Genomic DNA, 20,832 nt, shown 5'->3' with positions numbered 1-20,832 from the left:
CAGAGAGAGAGAGGCAGGTCTGTATGAGGTGAGCCCTGCTGCCTTTCCATCTGAGTTTAGCTCAGAGAGAGAGAGGCAGGTCTGTATGAGGTGAGCCCTGCTGCCTTTCCATCTGAGTTTAGCTCAGAGAGAGAGAGGCAGGTCTGTATGAGGTGAGCCCTGCTACCTCACAGCCTTATAGCTAGTGGCTATCCCGAAGGACATGATACATACAGGGAACAGTAAAGCAACACTGCTCTAGTCTAGGGATATCTCCCTCTGTCAAGATCCATGCACTGTAGGCTATGGCTATTCTCTTAAATGTGAACGCACTGCCACTAGCTACCTCACAGAGCGGTGAACACACTGCCACTAGCTACCTCACAGAGCGGTGAACGCACTGCCACTAGCTACCTCACAGAGCGGTGAACACACTGCCACGAGCTACCTCACAGAGCGGTGAACACACTGCCACTAGCTCACAGAGCGGTGAACACACTGCCACTAGCTACCTCACAGAGCGGTGAACACACTGCCACTACCCCACAGAGCGGTGAACACACTGCCACTAGCTACCTCACAGAGCGGTGAACACACTGCCACTAGCTACCTCACAGAGCGGTGAACACACTGCCACTAGCTACCTCACAGAGCGGTGAACACACTGCCACTACCTCACAGAGAGGTGAACACACTGCCACTACCTCACAGAGCCAGCAAGAGACAGTAGTGGAGCTATTTGCCAAACTCCTACTTGCCCCCTAAAGCTCCTTTTGTGGGAACTATCCCCCCAGGGTGTAGGGTCAACGCCGGAGGTTTCCGCCTCCAGGATTTAAATGAATCTTTTTTTTGGATTCAAGCAGTTTGTTACTGGGCTGCGGGACGGTGACGAGGAGAGAGAAAGAGAGCGAGATAGAGAGAGAAGACTTCACAGCCAGTGACACAGTACTCAGTACTCTCACAACAATCGAAACTCTCTCACATTTATTGGTAAAGTTTGTGAAACAACTTTTTTTGGGGCCAAATGTTCCCGGGCTGTAAATGTACCTTCAGTCTAACGCGTGATGACAAAGGAAGAAAGGAAACTTTAAATCCAAATTCTACTTCTTATTGATTCAGACCGAGTATAAAGCATTTTGGGACAACCGTTGATGATTGATTGCGAAGCCAGTATCATACCTGTTGAGGGGGAGACGGCTGCATGTACCCCTGCGGCGGTGTGGGCTGCATGATGGTCTGGGAGGGAGGGGGTGGAGGAGGGGGTGGAGGAGGAGGAGGATGATGATGGAGGTGTCTGGTGTTAGGCTGGTAGCCAGACTGAGGGGACAGGGGCTGGGCCGTGGTGGCCATGATATAGCCCGTCTGGGGTGGAGGGTGTTGGGTGAGGACAGTGGGCCCCTGGGTCTGGTACATGGCGGAGGGCTCCGGGGCCTCGCTGGAACTCTGTCGACTCAGAGTCATCTGGCTGAAGTGGGGAGACAGCTCCTCACCCTGAGGGGGAGAAATGGTTATTACAAACAGTTACTGGTGGGCTCGACACAGTAACCAATTAACTGATTGTAGGTTAAACTGGATATGATGATATCATTTGAAGATATTTGTCCCTAAAAATGAAATCTTTCTATCTTCTGCACAGCATAATGACTACCAGAAGCTGTTAGTAGTGAAGACGTAGGTGTGAATATAGAGTTGTGATGATGATTGTCATATTGCCACTTCAGTCCAATAGGGACTAACAAGACCGGGAGAGAAAGCCAAGATATGGAAGGTTTGGTACCATATTGTATAGTTGTTATATTTACTGTATATAGAGAGAGAAGGTATGAAGGGTACTAGTAACATGTACTGCTTGGAGGGAGGAGAGACTGGGCTCAGTAACAGTACATTATAAAGATATGGATGGTAGTACTACCATGTACTGCTGGGGGGAAGAGACAGGCAGGAGGACCTGGGGACAGGAGGAGGAGTAGGACACAGGTTGAGAGGGCTGCAGAGACCCCACCGGCTAACAGAGGGAGAGATAGAGGGAGAGAATGAGGGAGAATGGATGGAGAGGGAGAGATGAAGGGAGAGATGGAGGGAGAGAATGAGGGAGAATGGATGGAGAGGGAGAGATGAAGGGAGAGATGGAGAGATGGAGGGAGAGGGAGAGATGGAGGGAGAGATGAAGGGAGAGATGGAGGGAGGGGGAGAAATGATAGGAGAAGGAGAGATGGAGGGAGAGGGAGAGATGGAGGGAGAGATGGAGGGAGAGATGGAGGGAGGGGGAGAAATGATAGGAGAAGGAGAGATGGAGGGAGAGATAGAGGGAGAGGAGAGATGGAGGGAGAGATGGAGGGAGAGGAGAGATGGAAGGAGAGATGGAGGGAGGGGAGAGATGGAGGGAGAGGAGAGATGGAGGGAGAGATGGAGGGAGAGATGGAGGGAGAGGAGAGATGGAGGGAGAGGAGAGATGGAGGGAGAGATGGAGGGAGAGGAGAGATGGAGGGAGAGATGGAGGGAGAGGAGAGATGGAGGGAGAGGGAGAGATGGAGGGAGAGGGAGAGATGGAGGGAGAGGGAGAGATGGAGGGAGAGGAGAGATGGAGGGAGAGGAGAGATGGAGGGAGAGATGGAGGGAGAGGAGAGATGGAGGGAGAGGAGAGATGGAAGGAGAGATGGAGGGAGGGAGAGATGGAGGGAGGGAAGAGATGGAGGGAGGGGAGAGATGGAAGGAGGGGGGAGAGATGGAGGGAGGGGGGAGAGATGGAGGGAGGGGGAGAGATGGCGGGAGGGGGAGAGATGGCGGGAGGGGGAGAGATGGAGGGAGGGGGGAGAGATGAAGGGAGGGGGAGAGATGGAGGGAGGGAGGGGGGAGAGATGGAGGGAGGGAGGAGCAGGGAGAGATGGAGGGAGGGGGGAGAGATGAAGGGAGGGGGAGAGATGGAGGGAGGGGGAGAGATGGAGGGAGGGGGAGAGATGGGGAGAGATGGAGGGAGGAGCAGGGAGAGATGGAGGGAGGGGGGAGAGATGGAGGGAGGGGGGAGAGATGGAGGGAGGAGAGATGGATGGAGGGGGGAGCAGGGAGAGATGGAGGGATGGAGAGATGGAGGGAGGGGGGAGAGATGGAGGGAGGGGGGAGAGATGGAGGGAGGGGGGAGAGATGAAGGGAGGGGGGAGAGATGAAGGGAGGGGGGAGCAGGGAGAGATGCAGACAGATGTTAGGTTAGGAAAAAAGCAGGAACATTTTCATGTCTTTTCATTTTTCTAAGCTGAAACTGTATTTAAATAAAAAAGGATTCATGACATGAGCTTCTCTCTCACCTGAGTCATGTTGTTATGGTTATAGTTGCCCATGGGGTGTTGCTGTGGGGTGGGCAGTAGGGCGGTCTGGGGGGGTTGGGTCTGGACCTGGGAGGGGCAGGGCAGCAGACTGCGACCCCCGGGGCAGGGGCCAGGCTGGGGGACTGGGGGCTGGGGACACATGTCTGGACTCACCAGTGGGAGTCCTATAACACAACAAGACAACACAAGAGTCAAGACAAAGTCAAAATACAGAAACAGTATTTCTGCACTCTTGTCTGTACTCTCTTCAGGTTCTTTCCCCTTTTGATTTGTTTTCAAAACGATGAAGGGGCTTGAAAAGGATTTCCGTCTGTTTCCACCTGACCTGTTCTGTGTCAGTGACCTCTAAAGACACTAGAGTGCTTAAACACTTCTAGGTTGCAACACTTCCGTGTGTTGCCATTTCAATTGAATTCAGTATTTTCACATTGAGAAATTCAATTACTAGAATGAACTGCCCAGAGCACAATGGTCACAACATTTTAATTTCCAACTACAGGAGGCATTTTTCATTATACAATCCCCATTGGGATGTCTGTCTGGTACATACCAGTGCGTGAGCCCCTGCAGCTGCTCTGAGAGCTCTTGTTGCTGCCCAGACTATCTCCTCTGGTCAGAATGGAGATGCCGGAGAAGCTGGAAGCCTTGGTGACCGGGGGCCGTAGGGTCCTGTTTGAACTATCAGAGTCTGTGCTGCTCCAGGGTCTTGGCTCCAGGCACTTCATATCACTGTCAGTGCTGCTCTGACGACTGCTGGACGCACGGCTGGAGCTCTCAAGGTTACCCCTATGGGGAGGAGGGGAGAGGGAGGGAAACAGGGGAGGGAAACAGGTGAGGAGGGGAGAGGGGGTGAGGAGGGGAGAGTGAGTAAAACAGGTGAGGAGGGGAGCGTGAGGGAAACAGGTGAGGAGGGGAGAGGGGAGGAGGGGAGAGTGAGGAAAACAGGTGAGGAGGGGAAACAGGGGAGGAGGGGAAACAGGGAAGGAGGGGAGAGGGAGGGGAATAGGGGAGGAGGGGAAACAGGGGAGGAGGGGAGAGGGAGGGAAACAGGGGAGGAGGGGAGGAGGGGAGAGGGAGGGAAACAGGGGCGGAGGGGAGAGGGAGGGAAACAGGGGAAGATGAGGAAGAGGTGGAAACAGCAGGGAAAAGAGGGTGATGGCGTGTTAGGGAGAGAAAGAAAGAGCAACAGAGGTGGAGAGAGAGAGATGAACAGAGGTAGAGAGAGAGAGAGAGGAACAGAGGTAGAGAGAGAGAGAGAGGAACAGAGGTAGAGAGAGAGAGATGAACAGAGGTAGAGAGAGAGAGAGAGGAACAGAGGTAGAGAGAGGTAGAGAGAGAGGAACAGAGAAGTGGAGACAGAGAGACAGAGAGGAACAGAGAAGTGGAGACAGAGAAGTGGAGACAGAGGGTGATCAGGTTAAGAACAACACCTTGACATGTGAGGAGAACATGGGGCGTTCAACAAACCAAAACACAAAGATGTTGGCTGACCGGTAAATAAATCAACCAGAACATTGGGCAATCAACCGAACCACACCCCTGTAGTGTACAGGACATTCACCAAACTGCCACCCACATCACAGAGAAACACACATGCAGATCGCTGATGTTTCATCCAATCAACACCGAGGTGAAAAAGAAGACAGGAGTACATTGAATAAAGTACAGATCCTGAGTGACAAGGCAACAACAGGTCCATTCTGGAAATAAAACACAGCCATAAAAGAGGTTTTCCTTTACAATGGGACACCAGGAGTAACATGCTAACCACACCGCGCGCACAGTAAAATACACGGACACATACCTGTTATTCAGATCATAGCAACCACACTGGTCAGTGCTACTGCGGCTGAGCGACTGCCGCAGTAGGCTGAGCGACTGCAGCAGTAGGCTGAGGGACAGCAGCAGTAGGCTGAGCGACAGCAGCAGTAGGCTGAGCGACAGCAGCAGTAGGCTGAGCGACAGCAGCAGTAGGCTGAGCGACAGTAGCAGTAGGCTGAGCGACTGCAGCAGTAGGCTGAGCGACAGCAGCAGTAGGCTGGGCGACAGTAGCAGTAGGCTGAGCGACAGTAGCAGTAGGCTGAGCGACAGTAGCAGTGGGCTGTGCGACAGTAGCAGTGGGCTGAGCGACAGCAGGAGTAGGCTGAGCGACAGCAGCAGTAGGCTGGGTGACAGTAGCAGTAGGCTAAGCGATTGCAGCAGTAGGCTGAGCGACAGCAGCAGTAGGCTGGGCGACAGTAGCAGTAGGCTGTGCGACAGTAGCAGTGGGCTGAGCGACAGTAGCAGTAGGCTGAGCGACAGCAGCAGTAGGCTACTGAGCGACTGCAGCAGTAGGCTGAGCGACTGCAGCAGTAGGCTGAGCGACTGCAGCAGTAGGCTGAGTGACAGCAGCAGTAGGCTGAGCAGTAGGCTGAGCGACAGCAGCAGTAGGCTGAGCGACAGAGGCAGTAGGCTGGGCGACAGCAGCAGTAGGCTGAGCGACAGCAGCAGTAGGCTGAGCGACAGCAGCAGTAGGCTGAGCGACAGCAGCAGTAGGCTGAGCGACAGTAGCAGTAGGCTGAGCGACAGTAGCAGTAGGCTGAGCGTCTGCAGCAGTAGGCTGAGCGACAGCAGCAGTAGGCTGAGCGACAGCAGCAGTAGCACCGTTATTAGAATGTCACTAGCAGCGACCAGGAGGCTATCAACTTCCCATTACCTCCAAAACTACAGCTTTGTCGCTCACTGTCACCATGTTTATATCCTACTTTTCGTTTGTTCTAACGTCATCAAATATGGATGATATGGCATTGCACTGAACAAAAAGTCTGGCAAATGCAGGTTTGTGAGGGCAATGTGGTGACAGACTTATGACTTAAAATGCTGACAACAAATGCTTGGATTTCTGACTAAACAAGGGAACATACAACTCAAGTGAACTACAGTGGAGTGCTCTGACTGCAGAATACCCTAGTTACCTATTTGATGGGAATAACCATGCCCTAATAACAAGCTACACCACTTAAGGACAACACAGGTACGCAAAATAACCAGATCAGCTAAACGTGTCTGTTCTAGATATTCAGAGAAATGACTGAGGTAGCCTAGGACAGAAGATTGAAAAAGAACCAAAACAAAAGCCAGGGAATATCCTTATAATATCAGATATACGGAGACAAAAAGGTAGAAATGTGTAAATCTGTTTGAACGTAGCAGTTGGTGATAAATATTTCAGAGAAACAGTAATTAATGGATGAGCTATTTTAGGCGTTCTCCCTGCCTCTTTCTCTCCCAGTCTCTCGTTTTTTCTCTTACTGCCCCTCTCTCCCTGCCTTCTTCCTGCCTCTCTCCCTGCCTCTCTCCCTGCCTTCTTCCTGCCTCTCTCCCTGCCTTCTTCCTGCCCCTCTCCCCGCCTCTCTCCTGCCTTCTTCCTGCCCCTCTCCCCGCCTCTCTCCTGCCTTCTTCCTGCCCCTCTCCCCGCCTCTCTCCCTGCCCCTCTCCCCGCCTCTCTCCCTGCCCCTCTCCCCACCTCTCTTCCTGCCCCTCTCCCCACCTCTCTTCCTGCCCCTCTCCCCGCCTCTCTCCATGCCTTCTTCCTGCCCCTCTCCCCGCCTCTCTCCTGCCTTCTTCCTGCCCCTCTCCCCGCCTCTCTCCCTGCCCCTCTCCCCGCCTCTCTCCCTGCCCCTCTCCCCACCTCTCTTCCTGCCCCTCTCCCCACCTCTCTTCCTGCCCCTCTCCCCGCCTCTCTCCCTGCCTCTCTCCTGCCTTCTTCCTGCCCCTCTCCCCGCCTCTCTCCCTGCCCCTCTCCCCGCCTCTCTCCCTGCCCCTCTCCCCACCTCTCTTCCTGCCCCTCTCCCCGCCTCTCTTCCTGCCCCTCTCCCCGCCTCTCTCCCTGCCCCTCTCCCCACCTCTCTCCCTGCCTCCTTCCTATTCATCTGTCCCGCCTCCCTGCCTCCCAGCTTCCACCGCCTATTTTAAGGAAAGAAAGGTAGGGTGGTAGCTCGCTCACACTGTGAAGACAAAGATGAGCGAGAGCGAGATCCTGCTTTTAAAATCACAACATTCTTTCTCTCCTGTTTCAAAACACAACACTCTCCCCACCCAACACAGGGGGAGATGTTCTGTCACAATCATTTTCCCTAAAATGTTGCACTTTGGATTTCATTAGCGTTTCCCCCCTACAAAATACAATTATGTAAATAATACCTATATGTTTCTACTGTATATGTGACATGGTAAACATTGTCAGGAGGAGAGGAGAATACTGAATTACCTATGAATCATCATCTCCACACACACAATGTAGGATATGCACTAAGACAACACAAGCGAAAAAGGCACAGTAGTCTCAATTCAGTGATTATGCAATCGCTCGTCTGCTGAACTATTGGCACTGAACCCCCCCCCCCCCCCCCCCCCTCTTTTCAACGTTACTGAGGTCAGTCGGCTAATGACATTTCAGTTTCTACGTGTCACAGCTGTGGTACAAACAGAATCACTGATCACAACCAACACAAAGATCTGATGATGAATGAATTAAATGTCATTTTTGAGTCAAATTACCAAATTGGCAACCCGTCCCTTATGGGATTAATTGACAGAAACACAAATTACAATAATTCACTGTGGTAATGATAATGTGATAGTAGTGTTACTGCATCTCTCTTTAGGACAGAGTAGCAGCAGATCCATCTTCAGGATACCACAGACAGTAGTAGTAGATCTATCTTCAGGACACCACAGACAGTAGTAGATCTATCCTCAGGACACCACAGACAGTAGTAGTAGAAGATCTATCCTCAGGACACCACAGACAGTAGTAGTAGATCTATCCTCAGGACACCACAGACAGTAGTAGTAGATCTATCCTCAGGACACAACAGACAGTAGTTGTAGATCTATCCTCAGGACACAACAGACAGTAGTTGTAGATCTATCCTCAGGACACCACAGACAGTAGTAGTAGATCTATCCTCAGGACACCACAGACAGTTGTAGTAGATCTATCCTCAGGACACCACAGACAGTAGTAGTAGATCTATCCTCAGGACACCACAGACAGTTGTAGTAGATCTATCCTCAGGACACCACAGACAGTAGTAGTAGTAGATCTATCCTCAGGACACCACAGACAGTAGTAGTAGATCTATCCTCAGGACACAACAGACAGTAGTTGTAGATCTATCCTCAGGACACCACAGACAGTAGTAGTAGATCTATCCTCAGGACACCACAGACAGTAGTAGTAGATCTATCCTCAGGACACCACAGACAGTAGTAGTAGTAGATCGATCCTCAGGACACCACAGACAGTAGTAGTAGTAGATCTATCCTCAGGACACCAGACAGTAGTAGTAGATCTATCCTCAGGACACCACAGACAGTAGTAGTAGATCTATCCTCAGGACACCACAGACAGTAGTAGATCTATCCTCAGGACACCACAGACAGTAGTAGTAGATCTATCCTCAGGACACCACAGACAGTAGTAGTAGATCTATCCTCAGGACACCACAGACAGTAGTAGTAGATCTATCCTCAGGACACCACAGACAGTAGTAGTAGTAGTAGATCTATCCTCAGGACACCACAGACAGTAGTAGTAGTAGTAGATCTATCCTCAGGACACCACAGACAGTAGTAGTAGATCTATCCTCAGGACACCACAGACAGTAGTAGTAGTAGATCGATCCTCAGGACACCACAGACAGTAGTAGTAGTAGATCTATCCTCAGGACACCAGACAGTAGTAGTAGATCTATCCTCAGGACACCACAGACAGTAGTAGTAGATCTATCCTCAGGACACCACAGACAGTAGTAGTAGATCTATCCTCAGGACACCACAGACAGTAGTAGTAGATCTATCCTCAGGACACCACAGACAGTAGTAGTAGATCTATCCTCAGGACACCACAGACAGTAGTAGTAGATCTATCCTCAGGACACCACAGACAGTAGTAGTAGATCTATCCTCAGGACACCACATACAGTAGTAGTAGTAGATCTATCCTCAGGACACAACAGACAGTAGTAGTAGATCTATCCTCAGGACACCACAGACAGTTGTAGTAGATCTATCCTCAGGACACAACAGACAGTAGTAGTAGTAGATCTATCCTCAGGACACCACAGACAGTAGTTGTAGTAGATCTATCCTCAGGACACCACAGACAGTAGTAGTAGTAGATCGATCCTCAGGACACCACAGACAGTAGTAGTAGTAGATCTATCCTCAGGACACCAGACAGTAGTAGTAGATCTATCCTCAGGACACCACAGACAGTAGTAGTAGATCTATCCTCAGGACACCACAGACAGTAGTAGTAGTAGATCGATCCTCAGGACACCACAGACAGTAGTAGTAGTAGATCTATCCTCAGGACACCAGACAGTAGTAGTAGATCTATCCTCAGGACACCACAGACAGTAGTAGTAGATCTATCCTCAGGACACCACAGACAGTAGTAGTAGTAGATCTATCCTCAGGACACCACAGACAGTAGTAGTAGTAGATCTATCCTCAGGACACCAGACAGTAGTAGTAGATCTATCCTCAGGACACCACAGACAGTAGTAGTAGTAGATCGATCCTCAGGACACCACAGACAGTAGTAGTAGTAGATCTATCCTCAGGACACCAGACAGTAGTAGTAGATCTATCCTCAGGACACAACAGACAGTAGTAGTAGATCTATCCTCAGGACACCACAGACAGTAGTAGTAGATCTATCCTCAGGACACCACAGACAGTAGTAGTAGATCTATCCTCAGGACACCACAGACAGTAGTAGTAGATCTATCCTCAGGACACCACAGACAGTAGTAGTAGATCTATCCTCAGGACACCACAGACAGTAGTAGTAGTAGTAGATCTATCCTCAGGACACCACAGACAGTAGTAGTAGTAGTAGATCTATCCTCAGGACACCACAGACAGTAGTAGTAGTAGATCTATCCTCAGGACACCACAGACAGTAGTAGTAGATCTATCCTCAGGACACCACATACAGTAGTAGTAGTAGATCTATCCTCAGGACACCACAGACAGTAGTAGTAGATCTATCCTCAGGACACCACAGACAGTAGTAGTAGATCTATCCTCAGGACACCACAGACAGTAGTAGTAGTAGTAGATCTATCCTCAGGACACCACATACAGTAGTAGTAGTAGATCTATCCTCAGGACACCACAGACAGTAGTAGTAGATCTATCCTCAGGACACCACAGACAGTAGTAGTAGATCTATCCTCGGGACACCACAGACAGTAGTAGTAGATCTATCCTCGGGACACCACAGACAGTAGTAGTAGATCTATCCTCAGGACACCACAGACAGTAGTAGTAGATCTATCCTCAGGACACCACAGACAGTAGTAGTAGATCTATCCTCAGGACACCACAGACAGTAGTAGTAGTAGATCTATCCTCAGGACACCACAGACAGTAGTAGTAGTAGATCTATCCTCAGGACACCACAGACAGTAGTAGAGACAACTACTGTTCAAGTAGTAGAGCAAAGATGAAGAGGGAGATAGAAAACCAGATCAACAGAAACAGAGATCATGGAGGATGTAGTAATGATGACAGAGGGATAATAAGTAGTACCCAGTCCCCCCCCAAAAAAACAAAGCAGCCATGCCCTAGGTGTTGCTCTGAGCCAACCCACACCAAGCAGCAACACCAACATTCAGTGGCTAAGGTCTGAAATGGCAACCTAACCACCCTAAACACACTAAGTAGGGAATAAGGTGCCATTTCTGGACTCATCCAATCAGTCAGTCATATCAAATCACAACTAGACAGGGGGGTAGAACGGCATGGCAACACAATCACAGACTGCTAGAGTCACACGTCACGCGGATGTGTCAGTACCTAAAGATCTGCCTCCTCTTTTGAGAGGTAGAGGAGTAGCCTTCAGGGGAAAGTCTGTTGGGGGACAGTGGAGGGAGAGATAGGAGAGCCGGGGTTACTGGGTGGGTATAGGAGAAGGGGCCTTGTAGGTTTTGGAACAGCCATTCTCAATTCATTCCCTACCTCTCCCCCTGGCCCTTACCCTTCAATGATCTGTGAATACGGAAGTAATATGGCGAAAGTTTTATCATTGTTTAAACCTGTCCAGACCTTCAGACACGCCAACACTGAGGAGGAAAGGGCCAAGGGGAGGGATAGGGAGCGAGCATTTGTAACAGTGTTGCACTGTATCCAAACCCCAGCCCAGAAAAGAGCATGCACACAGAGCAGAAATGTTGACAATAATTTTTTTTTAAACAGGGAACAAAGTTAACTTCTTTTTGTCTCTCAAACACATCGGTTTAATAATCATCGCTATCAGAAAGGGAGAGGGGTTGAAAGATGTACTTTTGTTGTGCTTTGGACTACAAGTGGAAAACTATTGTCAGTTCAACCCAACATTCAAACTTAGCAAACCCAAACCCTGGTGCTTGAAACTGATGCTATATTGCCAGAATTATTAGATCTCTTCAAAAACATCTCAATATAATTTGGTGGTGTAATTTTACGGTGCCTGGGGGGTTTGGAACAGGGTTTTAGGGGCTTTGCTGTGACCAGGCCCCCCCGACTGCCTCTGCTACACACCTAAGGGACTATACTGGCTGGAGACTAACCCCGTACTCGAAGGGGTCCCCTTCACAAGTACACACATGCAACGCTCCACTGTGATGCATACCGTTACTGGGAGCTACTGTGAACTTACCGGTTGTCGTTGATGTATCCATTTTGAGAGGACTGAAAAGGAAAGAGACACCTGTAAATTACCAATAGCTGTAGCTTGTTGATCCCAGAAATATGTTTATTTAATAGCTTTCATTTGACGAAGTAGGTTATTGAGAACATATTGTTATTATCCCAAAAAAGTTAACCAAGGTTCACTCGTGACCTCCAAGAATATGGACGTAACTTATTTACTCTGCCCACCTTACTCTATTCCACCATTACGTTATTAAAATGAACTTATGGTTGAAACAGTGCTTAATAGAACACAGTGGGAAACAAGTTAAGTACAACTGTCCATCCCCAACTATCCATCCCCAACTATCCATCCTCATCCCCAACTGTCCATCCCCAACTGTCCATCCCCAACTGTCCATCCCCATCTCCAACTTTCCATCCCCATTTGTTCATCCCCATCCTCACTGTTGAGCCCGACCAGAGTTGCCCTGAGACATTTATTTAACTGGGCAAGTCAGTTAAAAACAAATTCTTATTTAGAATGACGGCCTTACCCGGCCAAACCCTCCCCTAAACCGGAAGACGCTAGGCCAAATTGTGTGCTGCCCTATGGGACTCCCGATCACGGCCGGTTGTGATACAGCCCGGGATCGAACCAGGGTGTCTGTAGCGACGCCTCTAGCACTGAAATGTAGTACCTTTGACCGCTGAGCCACTCGGGAGCCAGATCCGCTGAACTTGGGTCAGTTGTGTGCGTTACCCCATAACGATGCTTAATGTCACGATTTGGTGAGGGTAAACTGATCCTAGTTCTGTGCCTAAGAGCATCTCCTATCCTCCACCACTTACTTCTCGGGAAAAGATCCGGTCTCGTACTCTCTGATACTCCTCCTCCCTCTCCTCTATGGATTTGCTGCGCCGCCCGTCCGACAGCGGCACGCGGATCTGCGATTGGACAAGAGGAAGAAGGGGTGTGATCAGTAAACATCATTGGACAAGAAGTGGTATTCACCGAATACTATTCAGAGCATCTTCTCAGGAAGAATACGTGTAATTTAAAATATTTTGAGAGAGATTTATATACTCAGATAATCGTCAACAGGATATATTACATTCAGCCCTCTCATATATCGTATCCTCGTGTTCTACAAAGACGTACAAAGGTAAAAACAGCTACAAATAACATGTATGAAGAATCTGTGAATCAGAACTGTTAAGTATAATTAACTGTTAGGTATTTAAGTAATAAAAAGCAACAGTGAAGAATTTTTAAAAAAAGGGACTAATGACCTGATTATCGTCCTTGTCCATACTGGCGTCGTCTCTCTTGAGGATAAACTTCTTCTGGAAATCCGTGTTCCTCTCATCCTTGATATGCTCTGAGAACCTCTGTTCTGGGCTGAAGAAAAAAAACAAGTCAGAAACTCTTGTTAGGACTAGTTTTGTAACGATACCAACATTTTACTAACGATACGATACCAATGAGTACCACGATACCAGGCCAAGTACCACGATACCAAGTAGTACCACGATACCAAGTAGTACCACGATTCCAATGAGTACCAAGATTCCAATGAGTACCACGATTCCAATGAGTACCACGATACCAAGTAGTACCACGATACCAAGTAGTACCACGATACCAATGAGTACCACGATACCAAGTAGTTCCACGATACCAATGAGTACCACGATACCAAGTAGTACCACGATACCAAGTAGTACCACAAGAGGAAAATGTGTTGCCTAGCGTCCTGTTCAACCCGTCCCCCGGGCGCTTGTTCACATTTTCTAAATGTTCTGCAAAAATGTGTCACTGAAATTCACACTTCTACTCAATACAACACATTGAATTTAACTTCACACTTTTCAGTGTATAATAAAATACTGTATAGAATGGCTGATTTGCTCATATTGGCAAAGGCCACACACTCCCGCGGTCTCCTTTTCTCAAACACACACAAACACACGCTGCTCCCACAAACACACGCTGCTCCCACAAACACACTCTGCTCCCACAAACACACGCTGCTCCCACAAACACACGCTGCTCCCACAAACACACGCTGCTCCCACAAACACACGCTGCTCCCACAAACACACGCTGCTCCCACAAACACACTCTTCTCCCACAAACACACTCTTCTCCCACAAACACACTCTGCTCCCACAAACACACGCTGCTCCCACAAACACACGCTGCTCCCACAAACACACGCTGCTCCCACAAACACACGCTGCTCCCACAAACACACCCTGCTCCCACAAACACACTCTTCTCCCACAAACACACTCTTCTCCCACAAACACACGCTGCTCCCACAAACACACGCTGCTCCCACAAACACACGCTGCTCCCACAAACACACCCTGCTCCCACAAACACACGCTGCTCCCACAAACACACTCTGCTCCCACAAACACACGCTGCTCCCACAAACACACGCTGCTCCCACAAACACACGCTGCTCCCACAAACACACGCTGCTCCCACAAACACACGCTGCTCCCACAAACACACGCTGCTCCCACAAACACACGCTGCTCCCACAAACACACACTGCTCCCACAAACACACACTGCTCCCACAAACACACTCTGCTCCCACAAACACACTCTGCTCCCACAAACACACTCTGCTCCCACAAACACTGCTCCCACAAACACACGCTGCTCCCACAAACACACGCTGCTCCCACAAACACACGCTGCTCCCACAAACACACTCTGCTCCCACAAACACACGCTGCTCCCACAAACACACGCTGCTCCCACAAACACACGCTGCTCCCACAAACACACGCTGCTCCCACAAACACACGCTGCTCCCACAAACACACACTGCTCCCACAAACACACACTGCTCCCACAAACACACACTGCTCCCACAAACACACTCTGCTCCCACAAACACACTCTGCTCCCACAAACACACTCTGCTCCCACAAACACTGCTCCCACAAACACACGCTGCTCCCACAAACACACGCTGCTCCCACAAACACACGCTGCTCCCACAAACACACGCTGCTCCCACAAACACACTCTGCTCCCACAAACACACGCTGCTCCCACAAACACACGCTGCTCCCACAAACACACGCTGCTCCCACAAACACACGCTGCTCCCACAAACACACGCTGCTCCCACAAACACACACTGCTCCCACAAACACACACTGCTCCCACAAACACACTCTGCTCCCACAAACACACTCTGCTCCCACAAACACACTCTGCTCCCACAAACACACGCTGCTCCCACAAACACACGCTGCTCCCACAAACACACGCTGCTCCCACAAACACACGCTGCTCCCACAAACACACGCTGCTCCCACAAACACACGCTGCTCCCACAAACACACGCTGCTCCCACAAACACACGCTGCTCCCACAAACACACGCTGCTCCCACAAACACACGCTGCTCCCACAAACACACACTGCTCCCACAAACACACCCTGCTCCCACAAACACACCCTGCTCCCACAAACACACGCTGCTCCCACAAACACACTCTACTCCCACAAGCACACGCTGCTTCCACAAACACACGCTGCTCCCACAAACACGCGCTGCTCCCACAAACACAGGCTGCTCCCACAAACACACGCTGCTCCCACAAACACACGCTGCTCCCACAAACACACACTGCTCCCACAAACACACACTGCTCCCACAAACACACACTGCTCCCACAAACACACTCTGCTCCCACAAACACACTCTGCTCCCACAAACACTGCTCCCACAAACACACGCTGCTCCCACAAACACACGCTGCTCACACAAACACACGCTGCTCCCACAAACACACGCTGCTCCCACAAACACACGCTGCTCCCACAAACACACACTGCTCCCACAAACACACGCTGCTCCCACAAACACACGCTGCTCCCACAAACACACACACACGCTGCTCCCACAAACACACACTGCTCCCACAAACACACCCTGCTCCCACAAACACACCCTGCTCCCACAAACACACGCTGCTCCCACAAACACACGCTGCTCCCACAAACACACGCTGCTCCCACAAACACACACTGCGCCCACAAACACACACGCTGCTCCCACAAACACACACTGCGCCCAAATGTTAAAACGTTAGGCACCAAAGACAATTTAAGCAGCACCAAAAATGTAAATATTTTTGATATAGTTTAGGCTTCCATTAGGCCTATATGAAGCACACCGATTTGAATCACACCTATATGAATCACACCTATATGAATCACACCTATATGAATCACACCTATATGAATCACACCTATATGAATCACACCTATAAGAATCACACCTATATGAATCACACCTATAAGAATCACACCTATAAGAATCACACCTATAAGAATCACACCTATATGAATCACACCTATAAGAATCACACCTATAAGAATCACACCTATATGAATCACACCTATATGAATCACACCTATATGAATCACACCTATATGAATCACACCTATAAGAATCACACCTATATGAATCACACCTATAAGAATCACACCTATATGAATCACACCTATATGAATCACACCTATAAGAATCACACCTATATGAATCACACCTATAAGAATCACACCTATATGAATCACACCTATAAGAATCACACCTATATGAATCACACCTATAAGAATCACACCTATATGAATCACACCTATATGAATCACACCTATAAGAATCACACATATATGAATCACACCTATAAGAATCACACCTATATGAATCACACCTATAAGAATCACACCTATATGAATCACACCTATAAGAATCACACCTATATGAATCACACCTATAAGAATCACACCTATATGAATCACACCTATATGAATCACACCTATATGAATCACACCTATATGAATCACACCTATATGAATCACACCTATATGAATCACACCTATATGAATCACACCTATATGAATCACACCTATATGAATCACACCTATATGAATCACATTTCATGAGTAGCAGACCCTTTTCCTATCTTTCTGTGCCAATCAAATTTGCTTAGACCTACTGTCAAGTTACCAGGTAGTTAGCCAGCTAGGTAAAGTGACTGAACTATGTTGATTGTTATCAAACCAATAATTGGCGACCCGGGACTAGTTTAAAGCAGCACGCGACATGATTTGTGAAATTATATAAAAGGCAAATCCCGCTGAAAAGAAAAAGGTGTGTCTGGTAACATTGGTCGTATTTCTATAACAGTTTAGACTAGAAACAAGACCTGGTAACATGGGTCACATTTCTATAACTGTTTAGACTAGAAACAAGACCTGGTAACATGGGTCACTATTATATAACTGTTTAGACTAGAAACAATCAGTTTTCTTTGCTGTAAAAACTGCAGGCCTTTCACTCTCTGACACGCAGAGGCTGCATGACAGTGAACTCGCACAGTCTACTCAGACTGGTCTGTGCTCATTGTTATAACAGGTGATGAAACCCTGCCACCTCCACACGCTGCTCCAAATGTAACTCCAGAAGACCCATCAGGGTCACCCCTCGCCATCACCGAGAAATTATATTTACACAACTGATGGAGGAATAGATGACCAGGAATAGCTTTCAGAGAGATGCAGGTGAGTGAGGGCTGGTCGAGGATGCTGAGAGATGCAGGTGAGTGAGGGCTGGTCGAGGATGCTGAGAGATGCAGGTGAGTGAGGGCTGGTCGAGGATGCTGAGAGATGCAGGTGAGTGAGGGCTGGTCGAGGATGCTGAGAGATGCAGGTGAGTGAGGGCTGGTAGAGGATGCTGAGAGATGCAGGTGAGTGAGGGCTGGTAGAGGAAGAGGATGGCTGATCACAGCTGCCACACGTGATATGCACATGAAAGTGAAGTGGATATGATTGGACCTGAACATACAAAAGACTGAATTTATAAACATTTTATAAAACCAGAGACCGAGGATTCCTTAGATCGACAGGGCTGAAACATTTGGTAGTATCATATGAAACGGTATTACGGTACTCTAAAATGTTGGTATAAGAAGTATCATGACGTTTTGGTACCGTGATATTACCATGGTACCTGCATACCATGGCCTCCTAAGTTCTACACATGGCCTCCTCAGTTCTACACATGGCCTCCTCAGTTCTACACATGGCCTCCTCAGTTCTACACATGGCCTCCTCAGTTCTACACATGGCCTCCTCAGTTCTACACATGGCCTCCTCAGTTCTACACATGGCCTCCTCAGTTCTACACATGGCCTCCTCAGTTCTACACATGGCCTCCTAAGTTCTACACATGGCCTCCAAAGTTCTACACATGGCCTCCAAAGTTCTACACATGGCCTCCAAAGTTCTACACATGGCCTCCAAAGTTCTACACATGGCCTCCTAAGTTCTACACATGGTCTCCTCAGTTCTATCTGTCTTCCACTCACATGCGTGTGTTGCCAGTCTTGTTGATGATGACGGCCTTGCCAGTCTGGTCTACGTTGTGGTCCATGCCAAAGTAGGCCGCTACACGGTGCAGCAGCATGCGGTGGTACGACGTCATCTGGGGAAACTTCTTGTACTGGTTACTGGAGGGGAGAACAACGTGTACTGGTTACTGGAGGGGAGAACAACGTGTACTGGTTACTGGAGGGGAGAACAACGTGTACTGGTTACTGGAGGGACGTGTACTGGTTACTGGAGGGGAGAACAACGTGTACTGGTTACTGGAGGGGAGAACAACGTGTACTGGTTACTGGAGGGGAGAACAACGTGTACTGGTTACTGGAGGGGAGAACAACGTGTACTGGTTACTGGAGGGGAGAACAACATGTACTGGTTACTGGAGGGGAGAACAACGTGTACTGGTTACTGGAGGGAGAAACAATGTGTACTGGTTACTGGAGGGAGAAACAATGTGTACTGGTTACTGGAGGGAGAAACAACGTGTACTGGTTACTGGAGGGAGAAACAACGTGTACTGGTTGCTGGAGGGATAAACAACGTGTACTGGTTACTGGAGGGAGAAACAACGTGTACTGGTTACTGGAGGGATAAACAACGTGTACTGGTTACTGGAGGGGAGAACAACGTGTACTGGTTACTGGAGGGATAAACATGGAGATTAAACAACGTGTACTGGTTACTGGAGGGATAAACAACGTGTACTGGTTACTGGTTACTGGAGAGATAAACAACGTGTACTGGTTACTGGAGGGATAAACAACGTGTACTGGTTACTGGAGGGGAGAACTGGTTACAACGTGTACTGGTTACTGGAGGGATAAACATGGAGATTAAACAACGTGTACTGGTTACTGGAGGGATAAACAACGTGTACTGGTTACTGGAGAGATAAACAACGTGTACTGGTTACTGGAGGGATAAACAACGTGTACTGGTTACTGGAGGGATAAACAACGTGTACTGGTTACTGGAGGGATAAACAACGTGTACTGGTTACTGGAGGGATAAACAACGTGTACTGGTTACTGGAGGGATAAACAACGTGTACTGGTTACTGGAGGGATAAACAACGTGTACTGGTTATTGGAGGGATAAACAACGTGTACTGGTTACTGGAGGGAGAAACAACGTGTACTGGTTACTGGAGGGAGAAACAACGTGTATAAACAACGTGTACTGGTTACTGGAGGGATAAACAACGTGTACTGGTTACTGGAGGGATAAACAACGTGTACTGGTTACTGGAGGGAGAAACAACGTGTACTGGTTACTGGAGGGAGAAACAACGTGTAATGGTTACTGGAGGGGAGAACGTGGAGATTAAACAATGTGTCCTGGTTACTGGAGGGATAAACAACGAGTACTGGTTACTGGAGGGGAGAACGTGGAGATTAAACAATGTGTCCTGGTTACTGGAGGGATAAACAACGTGTACTGGTTACTGGAGGGGAGAACAACGTGTACTGGTTACTGGAGGGATAAACAACGTGTACTGGTTACTGGAGGGATAAACAACGTGTACTGGTTACTGGAGGGATAAACAACGTGTACTGGTTACTGGAGGGGAGAACGTGGAGATTAAACGATGTGTACTGGTTACTGGAGGGATAAACAACGTGTACTGGTTACTGGAGGGTAAACAACGTAAACAACGTGTACTGGTTACTGGAGGGATGTACTGGTTACTGGACAACGTGTACTGGTTACTGGAGGGATAAACAACGTGTACTGGTTACTGGAGGGATAAACAACGTGTACTGGTTACTGGAGGGATAAACAACGTGTACTGGTTACTGGAGGGATAAACAACGTGTACTGGTTACTGGAGGGATAAACAACGTGTACTGGTTACTGGAGGGATAAACAACGTGTACTGGTTACTGGAGGGAGAAACAACGTGTACTGGTTACTGGAGGGATAAACAACGTGTACTGGTTACTGGAGGGATAAACGTGGAGATGAACCATCTAGTGATGATACTTGAGTGGTAGTACAGTGTCTCTCTCTTAGATGTGGACTGTTACCCTTTTCTAAAACTAAATGAAATTGTTAGTCAAACTGTTAGAGACGGGACGGATTTACTTTTGAAATACAACCAAATAAACTTCAGATGAGGGTGATGACACCATCCCAGAGTCCCAGGCAGCCAAATATACCATACTGATATACCAACTAGAGTACAATCCCTATGTATATCCCATTATACATATACCGGAGTAAAGTAGCAGTATGGAATGTGGATACGTCCCACGTGGCACCCTATTCCCTACATAGGGCACTACTTTAGACCAGAGCCTATATAGGGAATAGGGTGCAATTTCTCACTCACTTGTCGTCATTAATGAACTCCAGGATATCTTGTTCTAGTTTCATCAGCATCATTCGATCTCTGTTGGAGAGAGGGGAGAGAGAAAGAGGGGAGAGAGAAAGAGGGGAGAGAGAAA

The 20,832-nt window shown here is 48.7% G+C and overlaps 1 protein-coding gene across 5 annotated transcripts in view; it reads right to left on the bottom strand.

Annotated features, from left to right (window-relative positions):
* Window positions 1–20,832, bottom strand: part of LOC139371426 (R3H domain-containing protein 2-like) — a 48,405-nt gene that overhangs the window by 20,774 nt on the left and 6,799 nt on the right. For 2 of the 5 annotated variants that reach the window (XM_071111830.1, XM_071111831.1), the window contains exons 5-14: window positions 20,718–20,777; window positions 18,370–18,510; window positions 13,260–13,368; window positions 12,819–12,914; window positions 11,995–12,026; window positions 11,154–11,207; window positions 3,853–4,088; window positions 3,282–3,466; window positions 1,892–1,984; window positions 1,159–1,470 (exon numbers count right to left, since the gene is read on the bottom strand). In XM_071111830.1, coding sequence (XP_070967931.1) covers window positions 1,159–1,470; window positions 1,892–1,984; window positions 3,282–3,466; window positions 3,853–4,088; window positions 11,154–11,207; window positions 11,995–12,026; window positions 12,819–12,914; window positions 13,260–13,368; window positions 18,370–18,510; window positions 20,718–20,777 — 1,318 coding nt within the window. The remainder of the gene's footprint in view (window positions 1–1,158; window positions 1,471–1,891; window positions 1,985–3,281; window positions 3,467–3,852; window positions 4,089–11,153; window positions 11,208–11,994; window positions 12,027–12,818; window positions 12,915–13,259; window positions 13,369–18,369; window positions 18,511–20,717; window positions 20,778–20,832) is intronic. The other 3 variants (XM_071111832.1, XM_071111834.1, XM_071111833.1) reach the window with 2 other exon arrangements.

This window comes from Oncorhynchus clarkii, chromosome 17 (genome assembly GCF_045791955.1).
Source record: "Oncorhynchus clarkii lewisi isolate Uvic-CL-2024 chromosome 17, UVic_Ocla_1.0, whole genome shotgun sequence".
NCBI classification, from domain to species: Eukaryota; Metazoa; Chordata; class Actinopteri; order Salmoniformes; family Salmonidae; genus Oncorhynchus; species Oncorhynchus clarkii.
The sequence above is the reverse complement of the archived record's forward strand: the minus strand, read 5'-3'. Positions and strand labels throughout refer to the sequence as shown.